General features: G+C 43.9%; 1 protein-coding gene across 1 annotated transcript in view; it reads left to right on the top strand.

Annotated features, from left to right (window-relative positions):
• The window catches only part of CLCN4 (chloride voltage-gated channel 4), an 81,081-nt gene that overhangs the window by 51,648 nt on the left and 5,908 nt on the right, over positions 1-23,525 (top strand). Inside the window, exons 9-12 of the mRNA XM_007991001.3 lie at positions 1,081-1,626; positions 4,100-4,286; positions 5,323-5,721; positions 12,283-12,499. Coding sequence (XP_007989192.1) covers positions 1,081-1,626; positions 4,100-4,286; positions 5,323-5,721; positions 12,283-12,499 — 1,349 coding nt within the window. The remainder of the gene's footprint in view (positions 1-1,080; positions 1,627-4,099; positions 4,287-5,322; positions 5,722-12,282; positions 12,500-23,525) is intronic.

Raw genomic sequence — 23,525 nt, 5'->3', positions numbered from 1 at the left:
GAGTGCAATGGTATGATATTGGCTCACTATAACCTCCACTTCCCGGGTTTAAGCAAGTCTCCTGTCCTAGCCTCCTGAGTAACTGGGACTACAGGTGCACGCCACCATGCCTGGCTAATTTTCGTGTTTTTAGTAGAGACGGGGTTTCGCCATATTGGTCAGGCTGGTCTTGAACTCCTGACCTCAGGTGATCCACCCGCCTCAGCCTCCCAAAGTATTGGGATTACAGGTGTGACCCACCATACCGGGCCACCACCATTAAATTCCTGTTTGCAAGTATTGTTTTAAAAATTGCCAACGTGATTTTTTTTTTTAAAAGACTTATAGTATTCTCTGTCTCATAACCAACTTAATTAAGCATTTTTGATTTTGGTAACCCAAATGGGTTATTCCAGGGGTTGGCAAACATTTCTGTAAAAGGTCAGGTAGTAAATGTGTTTGGTTTTGTGGGCCATACAGTTTCTGTTGTAGCTGTTCAGCTCTGCTGTCATAGCGTGAAAGCAGCTGTGAACAATATGTCCACAAATGGGCATGTCTATATTTCCATAGATATTTCTTTATGGACACTGAAATTTGAATTTTATGGTTTTCACATGTCACAAAATATTGTTCTTCCTTTGAATATTTCAAATCAAAAGAATTTTTTCCCCTTTTTCAATCAATTAAAAATGTAAAAACCATTCTTAACTCATGTGCCATATAAATGCATTCACGGGGCTGCATGTGACTTGCAGCCCAGAGTTTTCCAAACCCTGATCTACTCTGTTGTCTGTAGAATCCATTCCAGAGGTTTATTTGCTTCTAGGGGAGTCTCTGTGCCATGAACAGAATTATGATTAAATACTTTTCTCTTAAAAATATAGCTCAAACCCGCCTTGATTAGTGTCCATTCCACTTCTAGACATAGTTAGATTCCTCTGGGGATCTTTGCTGTTGCATTTTGGTCATATTAAGTCCAGGCTGATGGAATGAGTGTGTTCACTCTTGGACTTAGAGTGTGACTTTCATGCCAATCAGAGGGCCTGGCTCTGAGCAGCTCTTTCTCCGGCCAGTCTCTAATTTTCTACTTTTTCATCTCAGGTCAGTTACTACTTTCCCCTGAAGACCTTGTGGAGGTCATTTTTCGCAGCCCTGGTGGCAGCCTTTACACTGCGATCCATCAATCCCTTTGGGAATAGCCGTCTTGTTCTCTTTTATGTGGAATATCACACGCCCTGGTACATGGCTGAACTCTTCCCCTTCATCCTTCTTGGGGTCTTTGGGGGCTTGTGGGGAACCCTCTTCATCCGCTGCAACATCGCCTGGTGCAGGAGGCGCAAGACCACCAGGCTGGGGAAGTACCCGGTACTGGAGGTCATTGTGGTGACCGCCATCACTGCCATCATTGCCTACCCCAATCCCTACACACGCCAGAGCACCAGTGAGCTCATTTCTGAGCTGTTCAATGACTGTGGAGCCCTTGAGTCTTCCCAGCTCTGTGACTACATCAACGACCCCAACATGACTCGGCCTGTGGATGACATTCCAGACCGGCCTGCTGGCGTTGGTGTTTACACGGCCATGTGGCAGCTGGCCCTGGCACTGATCTTCAAAATCGTCGTTACCATATTTACCTTTGGCATGAAGGTAAGTGAAAGGGAAGGAAGATGGGGTGGGGACCCATATCCTTCTGGGGACAGCACCCTACTCTCTAAAATAAAATTGTGGTGGGAAAAAAGGGGAACTGGCCTCTCTTGAATGTTCTCATGTGCCCTGCAGGCACTTGACATTCCTTTAATCAATAGGAAACAACTTTTAATAAACAAGCTTATGAAATAGAGATTTTAATCCCATTTTACAACTGAGGAAACTAAGGCTCTGAGATCTTAAGAGGCTTGATCAGACCCACAGTTTAAGGGAGACAGAGCTAGGCATCAAACCCACCTCACACATTCCCAGAACAGGTGGTGGTGACCACAGTTTCCTGCCACTGGCCAAGTGATGCCAGGTGGTGGAAAAAGCCCAGGTCTGGCTCAGTTTGGCTCAGTAAACATGCATTGAGTATCAGCTGTATCTTAGGCGTTGTGGTAAGTCTGAGGGATACAGAACCCAAACAAAGCTGCCCTTGTAGAGCACACAGCTCTGGGAGAAAGAGATGCAGACCTGGAGTTCTGACACTATGGTGAGCACCACACTGGTATGACAGGAGCACAGAGTGAGTGTGTTCCCCGTCTGGGTAGGGCTGGGCATGACAGGGGCTCTTTGCACACATTGTCTTTGAAGGGCAGAGCTGTGGATGACAGCACAATGTTTTCTTTTCCTCCTCCCTCCCTCCCTCCCTTCCTCCCTCTTTTTCTCCCTCCCTTCCTCCCTCTTTTCCTCCCTCCCTTCTTCCTCCCTTCCCTTCCCTTTTCCCTTCCCTTTTCCCTTTTCCCTTTTCCCTTCCCTTCCCTTCCCTTCCCTTCCCTTCCCTTCCCTTCCCTTCCCTTTTCACTTGTTGCAATCAATACCTGTATTTAGCTTTAGAACATTTTCATCTCCCAAGCGGAAATTTCATGTCCATTAAGAGTCACTCCCCATTTTTCCCTTCCCTAGCCTGAATTGTCTTTTTTGTTTGTTTGTTTTTTTTTTTAAATCTAATGGTCTGGCATGGTGGCTCATGCCTGTAATCCCAGCACTTTGGGAGGCCAAGGTGGGTGGATCACGTGAGGTCAGGAGTTCAAGACCAGCCTGGCTAACATAGTGAAGCCCCGTTTCTTCTAAAAATACAAAAATTATCTGGGCATGGTGACACATGCCTGTGGTGCCAGCTACTCAGGAGGCTGAGGCACGAGGATCACTTGAACGCAGGAAGCAGAGGCTGCAGTGAGCCGAGATCATGCCACTGCACACAGGCCTGGGTGACAGAGCGATATTCCATCTCAAATAAATAAATAAATAAATAAATAAATAAAGTCTAAGAAGTTGTTTACTTCAGTGTGTTGTGGTGGTCAAATACAAACCTGAATTTGGGCCTTAAGAACAAGGATGGGTGGACCTTATTAAACAGCTGTCTGTCTCTGATCTGTCATCTCCTAGCAAAGGGATTTGTTTTCATGTCTCAGGAAGATGCTGGTAACATTTTATGATGCTTGCTGAGAAAAGTCTCCTTTGATGTTACAAGGATATAAATGATGTAGAATAAGGGAAAGCTCAGAAAGGAACAATTTCCTAAGGACTGTTCTAACTCTAGAAATCACACCCAAGGGTCCAAACTTCACTTGAATTAAGTTAAAGTTCTGCTTCCATCCTCAGATGGGTGACCACCTGGGGCTGGCATCATTGCAGCTGCTGCCTAGGGTCAGTGGTCACGTGTCATTTCAGTGAACACAGGGAGTCAGGCATGTTCTATAGCACATGTGTGGTCATTAGATAAACTAAAATGTATCTTCATCCAGCAGGGTAGAGAACACACTGGTACCAAGATGTTTTAGTTTACATTGTATTTCTTTGCTGCCCCTATCCTGGCTTGAAAATATTCAGAATACTTATTGGAAAATGCACTTCATTAGGAAGAGGGAACTGCCTCCCTCGTCTCTTTCTGACAGGTATTCAGCCACCACCTACTAGAGAGGGCAGGGAGCCATTGAAGTGCTTTCTGGAAGATCCAGGGTGGCTGCAATGATGGATTCAGCTTCTTTATTTTACCTGGGAGCAGTCACAGGCCCTTCTTTTCCGTTTTCATGCTGTGGCTTGACATTTAATTTTAAAAGCCCTTCTGAATGACATGGCAAGGGGAGAGAGAAAGTGGTGTCTCAAGTGACAGATGCTCACTTTGAATTTTATTTGCAGTGGGGCTTATTCTTTAATCCACAGCAGGCGAACCCAGCCAGCTTTTGAAGGAGAGGGAATCAAAGTATAAAATTGCATTCTCTCTAAGTTGCAGTAGATATGACTGACTAAGCAGGTCAAATCATTTGTCCCACCTTTCCCCAGCTGACCTATTTTGCAGAGTTGCACCTCCTCTGAAGACTGAAGCTAAATGCAAGCCTGTCTTCGAGGGGGAGTGTGTTTCCTGGGGGTTGTGAAGCGGGGACTCAGTCTTTTCCCCTCATGTTGCTTTTCTCTGTGTCTCCTCAAGATCCCATCGGGCCTCTTCATCCCCAGCATGGCTGTGGGCGCGATAGCAGGCAGGATGGTGGGAATTGGCGTGGAGCAGCTGGCCTACCATCACCATGACTGGATCATCTTCAGGAACTGGTGCAGACCCGGTGCAGACTGTGTCACGCCAGGGCTTTACGCAATGGTGGGAGCTGCGGCCTGCCTCGGTACGACCATGGGTGGGGCAGGGAGGGGGACCGGGGAACTAACCTGGCTTAGAGGACTGCCAAGAAGGAAGACACGGACTTGAACATTTTCTTTACTGGGGATAGGCTGGGTTGTGTGGCTATAACAAGTAAACCCCTAAATCACAATGGCTTAATGCACCAAGGCTTATTATGTCTTGTTCACTATGCACACACACACACACACACACACACACACACAAACAGATGCCCTCAACTTATGATGGGGTTTACATCCTGATAAATGCATCATAAACTGAAAATATTATAAGTTGAAAATGCATTGAATACACCTAATCTACCAAACGTTGTAACTTAGCCTACCTTAAACATGTTCAGAACACTTACATTTACCTACAGCTAGGCACAATCATCTAACACAAAGCCTATTTTATAATAAAGTTGAATATCTCTTGTAATTTATTGAATACTGTACTGAAAGTGAGAAACAGATGGTTGCCTGTGTACTTGAGGCATGGTTTCTACTGAATGCATGTTGCTTTTGTACCACAGAAAGTTGAAAAATTGTAAGTTGAACCATCATAAGTCAGGAACTGTCTGTAAATAAAAAACTTGGTTTAGCAGAAGGCTCTTCTCCACCTAATCATTCAGGGGCACAAAGGTGGGTCTGTCCCCTGTCTATAGTCCTTAAGAATTTCTGTGATGTTCTGTTTATGGGGTTCTTGAAGAGCACCATGCTTGCTTAGTCAGAAGCTTGCAGAGCCCATGTAGGATCCACTCACCAAAAAGCTTGTGTGGGCCAGGGTGAATAGACAACCCGGGATCCCTCATTGGAGCAGAGGCCCCAGTGAGATTCAACTTCAGGCTCCCTAGTGCAAAGCCACATTTGACGGGGCCTGGCCTGGGTTCCAGAGGCCCAGTGCAGGAAGCATGTGGGAGTGTCTGCTCAAAACAGGTGTGAGGGGAATTTACAGCCTGTCTGTCATTTTCCCCAAATCATGCTTCCATGAGCTGCCCAGGTTGCACTTTGGAATTTTACTCCTCCCCTCTGTTGCAGGTGGAGTTACCAGGATGACGGTATCATTGGTGGTCATCATGTTTGAATTAACGGGGGGTCTGGAGTACATCGTGCCTCTGATGGCGGCAGCTGTGACCAGCAAGTGGGTAGCTGATGCATTTGGGAAAGAAGGCATCTACGAAGCCCACATTCACTTAAATGGGTACCCTTTCCTTGACGTGAAGGACGAATTTACTCACCGCACACTGGCCACCGACGTCATGCGGCCCCGGCGGGGAGAGCCACCGCTGTCGGTGCTCACGCAGGACAGCATGACTGTCGAGGATGTGGAGACCCTCATAAAGGAGACCGACTACAACGGCTTCCCCGTGGTGGTCTCCAGAGACTCCGAGCGCCTCATTGGATTTGCCCAGAGGAGGGAACTGATTCTCGCAATAAGTAAGTAAAGAGAGGGAAGCTCACATTTCACCAAGAGCCGAATGTCATCCTTTGTACCCCTAACATTATCCAAGATTTTTGAGGTGATGTGCATTAAGCCAGGGGCTCTCAAACTTTCACATGTCTCTGGGTCACCCAAGGGTCTGGCTCAAAAGCAGATTCTGATTGAGCAGGTCTTGGGTGGGACGTGATACTACATCCCTCACAAGTTCCCCATTAATGCTAATATTGCTGGTCCCCATGTCACACTGTAAGGAAAAAGGCTTTAAACCCAAGTCTTGGGTAGACATTCTCAGTTGGAAAGTGATTACATGTTTGCAAGCAGCCCCCTGGCCCTGCTTCACTGCTGCCTTTCAGCAATTGTTGGCTAAAGCTGAGAAGGAAGAGAGGCGACAGCCTGGAGTGGCCCGGGCTGAGCTGTCTCAGACTTTCAGGTGAACCAACCATCCAGCTGAGATCGTGAGTTCTCTGCCGCAGACACTCCTTGCCACCACACAAGTCTTTTGCTTCACTTTATGATATGATGTCTGATTCCGCAGTTAGAGGCCCTTGTGGGTAAATGTGCAGACATTGCTGGAACCAATTGCATGATATTATTTTCCTCTTGTGTTTGAATGACAGTCAGCTGCACTGAGGGGCAGGCTGTTGAGTTGGGGAGGGGAGTATGGGATGATGCCCAGGTCAGGGTGTCCCAAAGACAGGTGGATCAGAGAAGCAAGCCCATGGACCCCATCAGCCTGGGGATGGCTCCAACAGAAGGGTAAGCAGGAAGTAGGAGAATTCCTAAGACAGAGGGGGCCGAGGGCTGCGGACTGAGGGCCAGAGGTCTGGTTGTGAGTTGCTGGGACCCTAGGCAAGGAGGAGCTGTGAGCCTTGGAGGGGTAGAGTTCTGCCAGGCCTCAAGGTGGCAGGGGCAAGGACCAGCATAGCACATCCACGGGCACGCTCAGCATCCTTGCTCTGTGATCTGTACAACATTCCAGCATCTCATGATAGACCAGGGCCCATGGCATGGCTCCCATGCACACATGACAGTTTTACTATATATCTTCCAGAGTATTCTTGAAGCTTGTCAATGGGACTTTCCCTGGTCTGATGTTGGAATGGACCACTGTGAACACATTTCCACCAGGCAACTTCTTGCTTCTCTCCCTATCCTTTGTTTCCTGTTTCCAAGGCACCTCCCTTAAACCTCTTCCCGATGTTACATAGCTTTAAAATATCTTTAAGGCATCTTCATCAAAGGCTTTATAAAAATAAGTTTAGATAAGCTATCCTCTCCCATTTTAGCTTGACACTCAAACATTTTTACCTCCTCCAAAGCAAAAATTGATTTGGTATTTTAGACGCTGTAGCAAGTTTGTGCTTAAGTGTTCAGCGATGCTTCTCCTTATTTTAGGTCCTGTTGCTTAACAGGTAGGTAGGTGCCTTTGTGTAAATATTGCCTTATAAGTAATGAGGTTTTTTAAGGTTGTTTAAGTAGGGTTGGGTTTGTTTAAAAATACTGTAATCAGCAGCCTTTAGAAAGTTTTTCATTCCCTAGAATCTTTTAAGCAAAGGTTGAAATTTAAAAACTAAGGTAATAAATGTCACAGAATCTATTATCTATTGTATAGCTCCAGGCACACCTGCTAAGAGGCAGCTTACTAATTTTGCTGAAACCCATTACTGTAATCAAGTGGGAAGCAGTAATTGTCATCAACCGGTTAGAGAAGAAATTTAAGCTTACCAACCAAGTACTCTTCTAGAAGCTATGTTTGGAATGTCTGAAGAGGCACCACACGGTGTAAATACTACCTATATGCTTTCAATCAGACCGATAATAATATAGAAGGTGCTATTTACATGGTTTGTGCAAAGGGAAGGAGTGTTTTGCTCTGAGGAATCAGAAAAGCTGTTTTTTTTGGCCTGTGGAAATAGAAGAGTCCCTGTACTCTGGTGGAGAAATACAGGTGCATGACCTGTATTTGAGGAATCTTGTGCCATTTTATGAGTATAGAAATAGGACAGCATTTAGCTAGACACTATCCCATGCCAATTTCACTTCCTAGAGGAATTGGGAGCAAAGATTATAGACAGATCCAAGATAGTATGGATCAGAAAAGAAAGGTAAGTGAGGTAAATAAGGATTTTTCTTACATATCATGTTTAAAAATTGTAGCAACTGCTCACATGGAGCTGAAAATGTTTTGTTATGTTTTGAAATGCCAAAGCTGGTGTTATCTTTGTTAGAGAGCACTTCGTTAGCACCACCTGGGCAACGTGACTCTTCACCATCACATACTAGCACATGGGGCCATATGCGACTCTTGCCCAAGTTCCTGGCAAATGGGCCTTTACCTCTGGTTGCTCTGCAAATATGAGGACTCATCTGTACTCAGCAGGGCTCAGGTGCTTCTTGTCTTGAGTTCTGAAGTTAAGTAGGGTTCAAAGAGGACTCAGCGGGGAGTCGCAGAGATGATTAACGGGTGGAAAGTTAGAGTTTCAGGGAAGAGTTAAGGAAACTCTCAGGTTTTTTTGGTCGGGTGGATGATTTATTAGGCTGGTACAAAAGTAATTGCGGTTTTTGCCATTACTTTCAATGGCAAAAACCACAATTACTTTTGCACCAACCTAATAATAATTATTCTCCAGTATGTGGAAGATGCTTAGTTGCAGAAAGGGGTCTATATCTAGCACTGAACAAGAAGTTAAGTGTCAGATCTGTCAGACAAGGGAGAAAAGAGGTTTCTGCCCAGGAGGGCTGTTAGTTACTGGACTAGGTCATGGAGAACAGTGGTGTCATCTACGTCTTTCTGTTGGGGATGTTTATGTATATACATACACACATAGAGGGACTTCTCCATGCTTTAGTGGACAGACAATAACTTGTAAAATAATCTGCTTTTTCTTCTGTATAGTCTTTACTTTTTTATCTTATCTTTGTACTACTTTTGTGGTTGCTTTCAATTTTCCATTTTAACCTATCTCATTAATTATATCTGTCCTATGGACACATTTAAAAAAATTTTTTTGAGACAGGGTCTCACTCTTTCACCCAGGCTGGAGTGCAGTGGCGCGATCATAGCTCACTGTAGCCTCTACCTCCTGGGCTCAAGCAGTCCTCCTGCTTCAGCCTCCAGAGAAGCTAGGACTACAGACTCGCACCAGCATGCCTGGCTAAGCATTTTTAATTAACAGGATGATAGACTATTACCTCCCTGAAAACACAATTCACGTGGGAGTGCTCCTCCTCAGCACTGCTGACATTTGGGGCTGGATGATTCTCTGTGGTGGGGCTGTCTTGTGCACTCTCGGGTGTTGAGCAGTGTCCCAGGGCTCCACCCACTGGATGCCAGGAGCACTTGCCCTTTCCTATTGTGATAACCAAAAATGTCTTTAGATATTGCCAAATGTCCCTTGAGGGTGGGGGCAGAATTGCTCCCAGTTGAGAACCATTGCTTTAAAGTCACTCAATAGCCTAACGAATATGTGATTATTTCCAATTTTGAAAAATTTCTTGGCCTATCACATAGTTTGTGAAATTCCTCTTACTCACACTTTATTATTTACCATCTCTACATCTGGCATGTGAATATATTGCTTCTAGGAAATGGAATGTTGAGTAACCTTAGCAGGTGCTCATAAAATGTACACTCCTTTTTTTTTTTTTTTTTTTTTGACTAAGTCTTGCGACGTTTCCCAGGCTGGAGTGCAGTGGCGCCATCTCGGCTCACTGCAGCATCCACCTCCCAGATTCAAGCAATTCTCTTGCCTTAGACTCCCGAGTAGATGGGACTACAGGCACATGCCACCATGCATGGCTAATTTTTGTATTTTTAGTAGAGACAGAGTTTCACCATGTTGACCAGGCTGGTCTCGAACTCCTGACCTTAAGTGATCCGCCGACCTCAGCCTCCCAAAGTGCTGGGATTACAGGCATGAGCCACTGTGCCTGGCCTAAAATGGACATTCTTTTTCAAGAGCTGTGGCCACTGAGACTCATTCTAGTAGAATATATGGCAAACCTCCTACATTAAAGACAGTTTTAAAGACAGTTTATTTTTAAAACATTTAAAAATGAAGTTTATTACATTTTTTCAAAGTGAAAATAATACACACCCCAAATATTGGGGAAATCAGAAGCAAAAGGAAACATTTAAAAAGCTACCTACATTCTTATCACCAAAGAAGACATGATTGATATTTAGTGAATTTCCTTTTTGTCTTTTAGCTCTTTTAAGAAGATGCATTTTCGGTTGTATTGTTTTGGTTTCTTCTTCAACACAGACTCCCAAGTGTTCCTGGGGTCTGTGGGTCTCTTTTCTTGTAGCACTGGCTCATCCCTTGGGTGAGGAGTTAGTTGGTTTATCCTTTCACACAGGAAATATTTCTTAAGTGTCCACCATGTGCTGATACCATCCTAGAAGCTCAGAGTCCAGGGATGACAGCACACTGCCTCTGCCCTCTGTGAACTTACATGCAGGCATTTTGGTATTTGATGATTTCTGGTCCAAACTGAGAGTAGATGTTTCACTTAGTAGAGAATTGCAAAGAGCTTTCTTGCTGGTTCTCCTTCCATTCATAGGCTTTTGCCTGTTCCTAGCACCTCTACCCACAAAGTTTGAAGCCTCCTGTAAGTCTGTAATAGAGTTCCAAAGTGGCCTAGCAGAACCTTTCTGAGGAGAGTAGCAGTCGCCACTGTGGGAATAGCAAGGTGTATAGCTTAGGCCTCTGACTCTGACTCTAGCTGATGCCTATATTTTTGCTTGGCGGTAAATACCTTGTGGGCTTTCCTTCCTGATGCCTCCTATGTGAGATAGGTTCAGTTTTATGTGGCAAGCAGAACCAGATACACTGACATTTAGTAGACCTACTCATTCATTCATTCATATGTGCATTTGACAAATATCTGTTTTGTGTCTACTATGTGCTAGGCATTGTCCAGGCACTGGGAGTGCACTGGTGAGCAAGAGTTCATTGAGCTAGTAGCTGTTAGAATCAGGGCTTCTAACCCAATCAGTAGGTTCAAAGGAGATATAAGCATGTTATTTATTTTATTGTAGCAGGTGGATGAACCATTTATTAAATTGTATTTGGTTTAAGAAGGGGTTCAGCAAATCCGTGTCATCAACTCTTGATTGGGGTTTGCAGCTTGATCCAATCCTGACATTCACTCAATGGTTGAAGTTGATGGAAATCCTGTTAGTGGTACTTTAAGAGAATCGGCTGGTCTATGGAAATGAGCAAATAAGTATGTGTTGCCAGTTGCCTCCCTGTCTTAGTGGGTAAGGACAGAAACATCTTGGTTTAGGAGAGAAGTACGTAGTATATATCAAACAGTCTACGTTTGAAAACATGTTGTGCATCAAAGTCGTCTGGTATTTGTGGCAGAATCATACCCCATTTGATGTAACTTGATTTAACCTGACCCATATAATGTGAAGGCATTTGCCCAGCAGGCCCTCTGTTCCTCTTTTAAACAGAGACCCTTTTTCAGACTCAGCCTGACCCCAAATGCTGCCAGTTTTCCATTAGAGTACTCTATTGCACTAAATGGCCTTAGAGGAGGCAGTTAGAATTTTATTTTTGAAAGAACAATATAGGTGAGTAGTAGTCTTTGAGAAGGCAAGAAATATATTATGGAAACCAGGATCCATTTTAAAGCAAGCCTTGCTGTACATTTTCCCTAACCTTTTCCCATGAACCAAAAGAAAGATTAAAATTCCAACAGAAGGAAAATCGCCTTGGAGAAATATCTTGAGACCAATGGATTTATTTCATGTGTGACTTAAAATAGCCTGGGTTTCTAGCACCGCATTAAGCTGTATTTCTAATGAGTTCCTGTTACCCTACTTTTCTTCAACTTTCTTTCACATGGCTTTTTCTACAGACAGAAATAGGCTAATTGCTACCATAACAGTTTTACTATCTTTCTTTGAGAGATCCACAAAATGGCCCATTTTTAAGACAGGAGATCCGAAGGGTGGTGGGGGGGTGGAGGGATGCAGCTTTTCTGGGGTTGTTTCTTTGGACCCAAGGGTCGCATTTGGGATTGAGCTGCATTTCTGGGCTGTGAGCCTGGGCTGGCCGTATTGATTTCTTGTTCCTCCCAGGATTCATAATGCCATTTGGGCCAGTTATAAGTTAGTTTGTAAAAAGAAAAACAATGTATTAAGGTCATCGGGCAGCTAAGTAAGTTTCTTGTCACGTCAAACTCCAGCCCATGATGAGGTGAAGGAGCATAAGGAAAGCCAGAATGGAGGGCCCTGGGCTGTTTGGGGTGCCTGGAGTCTGGGGGGAAGCAGTGAATGTCCCCAAAGGGGCCATCTGGGTCAGGCCCATATTGCCAGACTTTGGCAACAAATGATCCGGTCACAGCAGGGAACCCTCACACAGCATTAGCTGCAGAGAGATGCCAATTCCACAGATGTTTGGCTAAAGCCCCTTATTAAGAATGTGTGGTTCATCCTCTGAACCTCTTTTCTGTGGGATTCTAGATGCTGTGTGTGAGTGTGGGATGGGGAGTTGCTCAGCAAGGGATTTTTGTGTGGCTTATTGTTCCTGCTCACCCCATTCTAGAGAACGCCAGACAGAGGCAGGAGGGCATTGTGAGCAATTCCATCATGTACTTCACGGAGGAACCCCCCGAGCTGCCAGCCAACAGCCCACATCCCCTGAAGCTGAGGCGCATCCTGAACCTCAGCCCATTTACAGTCACAGACCATACCCCAATGGAAACAGTGGTGGATATCTTCCGGAAACTGGGGCTCCGGCAGTGCCTGGTGACGCGGAGTGGGTGAGTAGCCGGACATGTGGCCAGAATGACCTAGGGAGAAAAAGATGAGTGAGACATGGTCTCAGCCCTGAAGGATGTGGAGGGCCACAGGGTGGAACAGTCCTTCAAAGAGAATGGCAGTAAGCTGTGGTGAATGTGCTGAGAAGGAAATGTACAGGGGCTTGGGACTTAGGGCTGGGCAGCTGTGTAGCCAGGAAAGGGGGCGGTCCAGTTTGGACTGCTGCCTGGGCTGAGGGAGGTTGAGTAAAAAGGGGCGGAGCCACAGGAGAAGGGGTTGGCGTTGCTTTTCTACCCCCCCGCCACATGTGACACTTGGCTTAGGGAGGAGGTTCTGCTATAACATGATATATGCGGTCCTCAAAATCACAGCACTATGCAAAAAGTGATCCATGCAAACCACAGGACTTCTGGGAAAAATGGGGTTAGGTACACAAGAGTCAAAAACTTCATCAGTGATACATGACATAAAAGAAGTGAGAATGTAATAAGAATGGTAGTACCAAGCCAGGTGCCATGAATGGCTCGTGCCTGTAATCTCAGCACTTCGGGAGTCTGAGGCAGAGGATCACTTGAGCCCAGGAGTTTGAGACCAGCCTGAGTGGCAAGACCCTATATCTACAAATACATTTTTATAAGATCAGCCAGGTGTGCTCATAGTCCCAGTAACTCGGGAGGCTGAGGCAGGAGGATCACTTGAGCCCAGACATCCAAGGCTGCAGTGTCCTAGGATTGCACCACTGCACTCCAGCCTCAGCAACAGAGCGAGACCCTGTCTTATAAAAAGAAGAGTGGTAGTACCATGTTACACATTAGTTAAATGGTTAAGAAATACAGGGATATTGCCGGGCGCGGTGGCTCACGCCTGTAATCCCAGCACTTTGGGAGGCCGGGGCAGGTGGATCACGAGGTCAGGAGATTGAGACCATCCTGGCTAACACAGTGAAACCCCGTCTCTACTAAAAGTACAAAAAAATAGCCGGGCATGGTGGCAGGCACCTGTAGTCCCAGCTACTCGGGAGGTTGAGGCAGAAGAATGGCATGAACCCAGGACGTGGAGCTTGCAGTGAGCCGAGATTGCACCACTGCACTCCAGCCTGGGTGACAGAGCAAGACTCCGTCTCAAAAAAAAAAAAATAAAGAAATACAGGGATACAACAGAAATATGTCACTTCATCTTAAAAAGGCCTGAAGTTGGCTGCGGGGTGGGTTTCACAAGCTCTGCCACTTATGAATTACTGGGAAGGGGTGGAAGAAGGGGAACCTGAACTCAAGGGGAAGTGGTCACAGCAGGTGTGGATGGGCATGGCTCCTCACACATGCGTGAACTGAGGTTGCTTGTGGATGTTTGGGGGCTGGGCACGTGCGTTTTGTGTATGCTGATCTCACTGGGTTCAGCTGGGTACAGTTCTCTGCATTTGCCTAGAGTTTCTCATGGATGAAATCACACATAAGCAAAGGTAAAATTCATATTATGCTCAGATTGTTCCTAATATATCAATTTGTTTGAAACAACTTTGTTTTTGAAATAAACATGATTGGAGAATGGAGAGATTTCATGACCCCATGGCATTGTCCCTGCTGCCTCTTTTGTTTTGTGTTGTCACAAATCAGGAAACCAACAATGCAACGATCGAGGGTCCACTGTAGTAGCACCAGAGGTGCACTTCCTTAAAGGCCATTCCTTGGCCTCTGAGTGTTTCAAGTTCCATGGTATCAGAAGCTTGTATAAGGGAAGGGGTTGGCTTGGTCAGGGTAGCCTGGAACCTAGGGTTATATCTGCCCATTTTATTCCTTTATGGGCTGGGAGTAGGAGGCAGGGAATGGGTTCTGGAGACATTGGTACCTAATAAAGTTTAGGCCTTTATAGACTCCAGAGGCCCAACTATCTAATATAGCTTATATTTCCAGAGCCGGCACACTGTAACACAGCAGTTCGCAACTGGAATGATTTTACCTCTCAGGGACATTGGGCAATGTCTGCAGACAATTTGGGGTGTCATGACTGGAGGGAGGGATGCTATTTGGCATCTAGTGAGTAGAGGTCAGGGATGCTGCTAAACATCCTACAGTGAACGGGACAGCTCCACAATAAAACATCTGGCCCAAAATGTCACTAGTTGTGCAGTTGAGTCACCTTGGACTGGATGTCCCTGTATAGCTAAATGAGCAATCCTATTCATTCTGCTTTCTTCCTGCTGTCCTGGTAGCAAGCACACGGGGGGACAGGCTCTGCAATTTGCAAATTTACCCAGAGAACTCCTGGCCAGCAGAGTGATCATTCTGCTTTCTTCTTGCTGTCCTGGTAGCAAGCACACGGGGGGACAGGCTCTGCAATTTGCAAATTTACCCAGAGAACTCCTGGCCAGCAGAGTGAGCGTCCTCCTTAGCTCTGACTACAGAGAGAGCAGTGTCTTGCATGTGGGAGGTACAATCAATAGGGAAAAAAAAATGAGTCCTTGTGTTTGACAAGGCTAGGGATCATTTCTACTGATGAATTTTAAAGGAGCTTAAGTGGTTTTTCAAACTTGAGTATGGATCAAAATGCCTTGGAGGATTAAACCTCCAGGTTAAATCCAGATTTCTGGGCCCTGCCACAGAAGTACTGATCCCTGGAGGTCTAGGGTGAGGACCAAGAATGTGCACTCCTGACAAGCTCCCAGGTGATGCTGCTTCTGCCAGTCTGGGGACCCCATCTTGAGAACCACTGAAGTCAATTGATGCACTTGAGTTTCCAGTATTATACTTGGTATAAATACCACTGTGATTGGCCATGCTGTCTCAAGTGTGTAGCAGTTTCTCCTTTCCTTTAAAACAATAATCCAATGTCAGTTATCATTGGAATTTCAGTTCAGTCAGGAAACTCTGCCCTTAATGCCCACTCACGCCTCACAGAGCCCCATGAGGTCTTCCCGTGAAGATCTGGGTGCCGAAATTGGCCCCGAATGTGCTTCAAGAAAGCAAAATTGCACTCTCTCTCACTCTACGTCTTTTAAACAAACACAGATGCTGCTGCGTTAGTGCTGGCAAGGGATCCTTGTCTGCGGGGCCTTTCATCTCCTTGGGCTTCTTGCCAGGTCAGGCACATCTCTGGCCAGCTCTCATGTTTGATGTGCTCGGCCACCCTGTGCCTTCCCTGCTTGGGATGGCCACGAGCCTGAGCTCCACCACTGGCCTGGATCACCTGCAGCATTTCTCAGGTCTGGGGTTCAAGGGGCATCATAAAACTGGACCAGGAATCAGAATGCGACAATCTAGGAAGCCTCCAGTTGCTAAGAGTGAATTTGGGTGAGATTTTCCCTATGAAAGTTCTAGAAAGGAAAAGTGAGTAAGGGAGGCGGTGTCAGATTTTCCCCAAGCCCTGCTAGGTGGTCCACAGGGGCTTGGACAGGGTAGCTTTCACAGAAGAGCCCAGCTGCTCGAATCTGAATTATGTCCTTGGTCATAGATCTGGTCGTTTATAATTCACTGAATTTGCTTGAACTACTACCCAAAGGGGCTGGAAGTTCAAACACTTGATTTAAATCAAATAGGACATTTCGTGCCACTAACGAAGCCTGCTGGATTTGATGTTACCTCCTTCTGGGTTGATGTTCGGCTTTCTTCTTTTGTGATAATTATCATCACAGGCCAGGGCACAATTTATGCACGAACCCAAGGCAGCTCCTGAATTCATATTTCCCTAGCGCTGTTATAATTAACTGAACTTTTAGACATTACAGTCACAGAGCTTTAAAAGGAGGTTTTCAGAACGCAAATACTTGATCTTTTGATACTGTCTCCAGGGTGAAGATAGGGAAACAAAAACCAGGTTTTGTAGATATGGGAGGGTTCCGTGTATGTGTGTGTGTGTGTGTGTGTGTGTGTGTGTATGTACGTATGTGTGTGTTATAGTTATCACTTTGCAAACACTAACAAGTCTTATTTTTTTCAAAGCAACATTGGTTTATTCAACATTATATTGAGCATCTATTTTAGCTGGGAACTGTAGGGGGCACAAAAAGTGTTTTTTTTGTTGTTGTTGTTTTTTAAAAAGCCAAGGAGCTTGTTATCTACTAAGGAACATGGACATAATCCAGTTTAAGTGGTGCTACCCAAGGCAGGCTCTCCAGTGGGGACTGTTCTGTTTTTTTTTTTTTTTAATTTAATTTAAAGTTCTGGGATACATGTGCAGGAAGCGGAGTCTTGCTACATAGGTAAACGTGTGCCATGGTGGTTTCCTGCACCTACCAACCCATCACCTAGGTAGGTAGCCCCACATGCATTAGCTATTTATCCTGATGCTCTCCCTCCCCAACCCACGACAGGCCCCAGTGTGTGTTGTTCCCCTCCCTGTGTCCATGTGTTCTCATTGTTCGGCTCCCACTTATAAGTGAGAACATACAGTGTTTGGTTTTCTGTTCCTGTGTTAGTTTGTTGAGGATAATGGCTTCCAGCTCCATCCATGTCCCTGCAAAGGACATGATCTCATTCCTTTTTATGGCTGCATAGTATTCCATGGTATATATGTGCCACGTTTTCTTTAGCCAGTCTATCACTGGTGAGCATTTGGGTTGGTTCCATGTCTTTGCTATTGTGAATGGTGCTGCAGTGAACGTACGTGTGCATGTATCTTTATAACAGAATGCTTTATATTCTTTTGGGTATATGCTCAGTAATGGGATTACTAGGTCAAATGGTATTTCTGGTTCTAGGTCTTTGAGGAATCACCACACTGTCTTCCATAATGGTTGAACTAATTTACATTCCCACCAACAGTGTAAAAGCATTCCTGTTTCTCCACACTCCCACGAGCATCTGTTTTTTCTTGACTTTAATAATTGCCATTCGGATTGATGTGAGATGGTATCTCATTGTGGTTTTGATTTGCATTTCTCTAATGATCAGTGATGTGGAGCTTTTTCTGATATGTTTGTTGGCTATATAAATGTCTTCTTTTGAGAAGTGTCTGTTCATGTCCTTTGCCCACTTTTTGATGGGGTTGTTTTTTTCTTGTAAATTTGTTCCTTGTAGATTCTGCATGTTAGACCTCTGTCAGATGGATAGATTGCAAAAATTTTCTCCCATTCTGTAGGTTGTCCGTTCATTCTGACGACAGTTTCTTTTGCTGTGCAGAAGCTCTTTAGTTTAATTAGGACCCATTTGTCAACTTTTGCTTTTGTTGCAATTGCTTTTGAGGTTTTCATCATGAAATCTTTGCCTGTGACTATGTCCTGAACGGTATTGCCTAGATTTTTTTCTAGGCTTTTTATCGTTTTGGGTTTTACATTTAAGTCTTTAATCTATCTTGAGTTAATTTTTATATAAGGTATAAGGAAGGGGTTCAGTTTCAATTTTCTGCATATAGCTAACCAGTTCTCCCAGCACCATTTATTAAATAGGGAGTCCTTTCCCCATTGATTGTTTTGTTAGCTTTGTCAAAGATCAGATGGTTGTAGATACGTGGTCTTATTTTTGAGATCTCCATTCTGTTCCATTGGTCTATGTACCAGTACTGTAGTGTTTTGGATACTGTGGCCATGTAGTATAGTTTGAAGCTGGGTAGCATGATGCCTCCAGCTTTGTTCTTTTTGCTTAGGATTTTCTAGGCTATATGGACTCTCCACCCAAAAACAACAGAATATACATTCTTCTTGGTGCCACATGACACTTACTCTAAATCAATCACATAACTGGAAGTAAAACACTTCTCAGCAAATGCAAAACAACTGAAATCATAACAAGCGGTCTCTCAGACCACAGTGCAATCAAATTAGAACTCAAGATTAAGAAACTCACTCAAAACCACACAACTACATGGAAATTGACAACCTGCTCCTGAATGACTCCTGGGTAAATAATAAAATTAAAGCAGGAATCAAGAAATTCTTTGAAACCAATGAGAACAAAGAGACAACATACCAGAATCCCTTGGACACAGCTATAGCAGTGTTAAGAGGGAAATTTATAGCACTAACTGCCCACATCAAAAAGCTAGAAAGATCTCAAATCGACACCCTAACATCACAGCTAAAACAACTAGAGAACCAAGAGCAGACAAACCCCAAAGCTAGCAGAAGACAAGAAATAGGCAAGATCAGAGCAGAACTGAAGGAGACAGAGACACAAAAAACCCTTCAAAAAGTCAAACCCAACAAATCCAGGAGTTGTTGTTTTGAAAATATTAATAAAATAGGCTGCTAGCTAGAGTAATAAAGAAGAAAAGAGAGAGGAATCGAATAGACACAACAAAAAATGATACAGGGGATATCACCACTGACCCCACAGAAATACAAACAGCCATCAGAGAATACTATATCACCTCTATGTAAATAAACTAGAAAATCTAGAAGAAATAGATAAATTACTGGATGCATACACCCTCCCAAGACTGAACCAGGAAGAAGTTGAACCCCTGAATAGACCAAATTCTGAAATTGAGGAAGTGATAAATAGCCTACCAACCAAAAAAATCCCAGGACCAGACAGATTTACAGCTGAATTCTTCGTACCAGAGGTACAAAGAGGAACTGGTACCATTTCTTCAGAAAGTATTCCAAACAATTGAAAAGGAGGTACTCCTCCCCAACTCATTTTATGAGGCCAGCATCATCCTGATACCAAAACCTGGCAGAGATACAACAAAAAAAGAAAACTTCGGGCCAATATCCCTAATGAACATTGATGCAAAAATCCTCAATTAAAAAAAAATACTGGCAAACTGAACCTGGCGGCATATCAAAAGGCTTATTCACCACAATCTAGTCAGCTTCATCCCTGGGATGCAAGGCTGGTTCAACATACACAAATCAATAAATGTAATTCATCACGTAAACAGAATGAAAGACAAAAACCACATGATTATCTCAATAGATGAAGAAAAGGCCTTAGATAAAAATAACATCCCTTCATGTTAAAAACTCTCAAGTAGGTATTGATGGAACATACCTCAAAATAATAAGAGTCATTTATGACAAACCCACATCCAATATCATACTGAGTGGGCAAAACCTGGAAGCATTCCCGTTGAAAACCAGCACAAAACAAGGATGCCCTCTCTCACCACTCCTATTTAACATATTGTACAATTCACCCATTTAAAATGCATGATTCAGTGGTTTTTAGTAGAAAATGGGTTATGCATTCATCACCACAATTTTAGATCATTTTCATCACCCCAGAAAGAACCCCCACACCCCTTAGCTGTTACCTCCTATACCACAGCCCTTGGCAACCACTACTCTACTTCTTTCTGTCTCTGTGGACTTGCCTATTCTGGACATTTCATGTCAATACAGTCATGTACTATGTGGCCTTTTGTGTTTGGCTTCTTTCACTGAGCATCATGCTTTCTTTCTTTTTTTTTTTTTTTGAGATGGAGTCTCGCTCTGTTGCCCAGGCTGGAGTGTAGTGGTGTGATCTCGGCTCACTGCAAGCTCCACCTCCCGGGTTCACGCCATTCTCCTGCCTCAGCCTCCCAAGTAGCTGGGACTACAGGTGCCCACCACTATGCCCGGCTAATTTTTTTTGTATTTTTACTAGAGGCGGGGTTTCACTGTGTTAGCCAGGATGATCTTGATCTCCTGACCTCGTGATCCACCCATCTCGGCCTCCCAAAGAGCATCATGTTTTCAAGGTTCATCCACACTGAAGATGTTTCTGTACTTCTTTCCTTGTTAGGGCTGAATCATCTTGCATTGTGTGGATAGACCACATTTTGCTGATCAATTCATTAGTTGATGGACATTTGGTTTCCCTTTTTTTCTTTTTTAAAAATTATTTTTAATTTTTGTGGGTACATAGGTGTATATATTTATGGGTATATGGTATATTTTGATACAGGCATGTAATGCATAATAATCATATCAGGGTAAATGGAGTCTCCATCACCTCAAGCATTTATCCTTTGGGTTACAAACATTCCAATTCTTTTAGTTGTTTTTAAATGGACAGTTAAATTATTGATTGTAGTCACCCTGTTGCACTGTCAAATACTAGATTGTATTCATTCTTTTAAACTATTTTTTGTACCCATTAACCATCCTCCATCCCCTCCTCCCCCCTCCCCCATTCCCTTTAGTTTTCAGATGAGGAGGTGAGACTCTAAGAAGCAAAACACTGCTCAAGGTTAAAGGGAATTGGTTGCAGAGCCAGTCTCATCTGGGTTCTTACAGGTCTCCTATCTCCTGAGGCACAATCAGCTGCCAGGTGCTGGGAGGACCTTTGATGGAGAACCCTGCCAACTGACCCTAACCCTTGAGGACATCAATTCCCTCCATACAGCACCCTCTGGGACCAACAACAGTGGGGAGTAGACCTGGGCATGATGGGAATATATGTGGCAGCATCCTTAAGTATCCAGATTCCTGGAATGGCTGCATTTTGGGATACCTGTTCAGTAAAATACTGAGGATATGGGGCCAGGTAACGGGATTCCTGTGTCCTATGTTTATGGTATATTATAGATTCACCCACAGAGGTCTATTTGTGTCTGAAAGCTCCTGGCTGGGAGTAACAGTGAAAGTATTTAAGAGCTGGTGCCAGATGATGAACTCATTTGTTATAAATTGTGGGGAGTTCGCTGTAGTTCTATAAGGTATGAGGTTGGCAGGGGACATCCCAGGGTGTCTAGCTCAGTGGCTATAAACCAACTGGTGTGGAACTATTTTAGTACTTTTTAATCTGGATGGTGGTTCTCAACCAGGGGCAATCCTGTCCCCCCTCCACAGGAGACATTTGGCATTGTCTGGAGACATTTTGGTTGTCATGATGCGGGATGGGGATGCTGCTGCATCTAGTGGGTAGAGGCCCAGGATGCTGCTATATGTTATACAGTGCATAGAATGGCCTCTCTGCAACAAATAATTAGCCAGCCTAAATGTCACTAGTGCCAAGGTGGAGAAACCCTGCGTAAAGCCTTCCCAGGTGGAGGGCTGGATGGGTGGAAGGAGTCCTATGGGCCCAGCTTGGGACTCATTTCACTGCTACTGCATGGGAAGGGGCCTCACTGGGGACTCTTATCTGCCTATAAATAGAGGCCCTTCCCAGTAACAAAGCCACCTTTCCTAACTATCATGGCTTTCTTGAAATTAATTAGAATCATCAGAGCTAGAACAAAATTTACCTGACCCTGGGAGGAAACCTTGTTTAAAAACATTTATTTAAATTTTTGTGGGTACATAGTAGATGTGTATATTTATGGAATACATGAGATGTTTTGTTACAGGCATGCAATGTATAATAATCACATCATAGAGAATGGGGCATCCATCCCCTCAAGCATTTGCCCTTTGTGTTACAAACTATCCAACTGTACTCTTTTCATACGCCTGTTTGCTATTTGTATGTCTTCTTTTGAGAAATGTCTATCCAAATATTTTGCCCGTTTTTTTGATCAGATTATTAGATTTTTACCTATAGAGTTATTTGAGCTCCTTATACATTCTGGTTATTAATCCCTTGTCAGATGGGTAGTTTGCTAGTGTTTTCTCCCATTCTGTGGGTTGTCTCTTCACTTTGTTGATTGGGAAACCTTTATTTCTTATGTGGGCCTCTAAGGCTCTGACATGCCTCAGGTCTGGAGGCCTGGACTGCTCTTCTCAGCAGCAATACACGGCTGCCAAAGCAAAAGGGCAACTCTGATGAGACCGGGGCCCACTAAAACTTTTGCAACCGTAGGAGCAGGGTGATTTGGCAAAGTATTGAGTAACAGTGCCCTTGAGAAAATGTGTATCTCTGGTTGATTGATTGCAATGGGCCCTCGTTATGACAGTTGAGCCCGAAGCAACTAAGACAAATCAGAATGGAAAGAAATGTTTTCATGCTCTGCCAGCTGGACCCAGCAACCTTCCTGTGTGAGGAGACCAGAGCCCTTGTTGGACCTTGAATCTGTCAACTGTGTTCATGTTCACAGATGGGTTTTCCCAGGAGAACTCAGCATCTCACTGCAAAGAAGAGTACTAACATTTGTTTCCTTTAGGTAGGTCTTGTTTCAGGATTATAACAACATTTAGGTTTACAGAACAATTGAGCAAAAAGTGCAGAGTTCCCATATATCCCCTTCTCCCCCCTCAGTTTCCACTATTGTCAATATCTTGCATTACTATTGTATTTGTTGTAATTGATGAACCAATATCAATACATTATTATTAACTAACATCCATAATTTACTTTAGAGTGTACTCTGTGTCATATATTTCTGTGGATTTTGACAAATATATAATATCATGTATCCACCATTACAGGATGATACAGAGTAGTTTCACTGCCCTAAAAATCCCCTGTGCTCTGCCTATTTATCCCTCTCTTCCACCCCCAAACCCTGACAACCACTGATCTTTTTACTGTCTCCATAGTCTCCATCCTTTTCCAGAATGTTGTGTATTATGTAGTTGGAATCATTCAGTATGTAACCTTTTCAGACTGGCTTCTTTCACTCAGCAATACACGTTTTGATTTTCCTCCAGGTCTTTTGATGACTTGATAGCACTTTTGTTTTTATTGCTGAAGAATATCCATTGTCTGGATATGCTACAGTTCAGTTTATCCAGTCACCTACTAAATAACATGTTGGTTGCTTCCAGGTTTTGGCAATTATGAATGAAGCAGACATCTTCTAAGACATTTTCTTTACATAACTACCAAATCATAATGGTGTAAAATTAACAGTAACTCAATATATCATCCAATATCCAGTTGATATTCATTCAAATGTCAACTCAGAATTCCATCAAAGTTTGTGCATTGCATTGTTTTGCCTTTTTAGTCTCTTGTCTAGAACAGTTCCCTGCCTTGTTTTATTTGTTTTTTTTTAATGACAGAGATTTTTAAAAATAATTCCAACTTTTATTTTAGATACAGGAGGTACATGTGCAGGTTTGTTACATGCAAAGATTTCCTTTGAAGAGTCCAGACCAGTAGTCTCACATTCTGGGTCTGATTATTTCCTCATGATTCAATTTGGCTTAAGTCGTTTTTGGCAGCATTCCAACATAGGTAATGTTATAGAGTCTGCTTTTCTGACTTTGTTGATGATAAGCTCCATTGCTTG

The sequence above is a fragment of the Chlorocebus sabaeus genome, chromosome X (genome assembly GCF_047675955.1).
Source record: "Chlorocebus sabaeus isolate Y175 chromosome X, mChlSab1.0.hap1, whole genome shotgun sequence".
Classification (NCBI taxonomy): domain Eukaryota; kingdom Metazoa; phylum Chordata; class Mammalia; order Primates; family Cercopithecidae; genus Chlorocebus; species Chlorocebus sabaeus.
The sequence above is the reverse complement of the archived record's forward strand: the minus strand, read 5'-3'. Positions and strand labels throughout refer to the sequence as shown.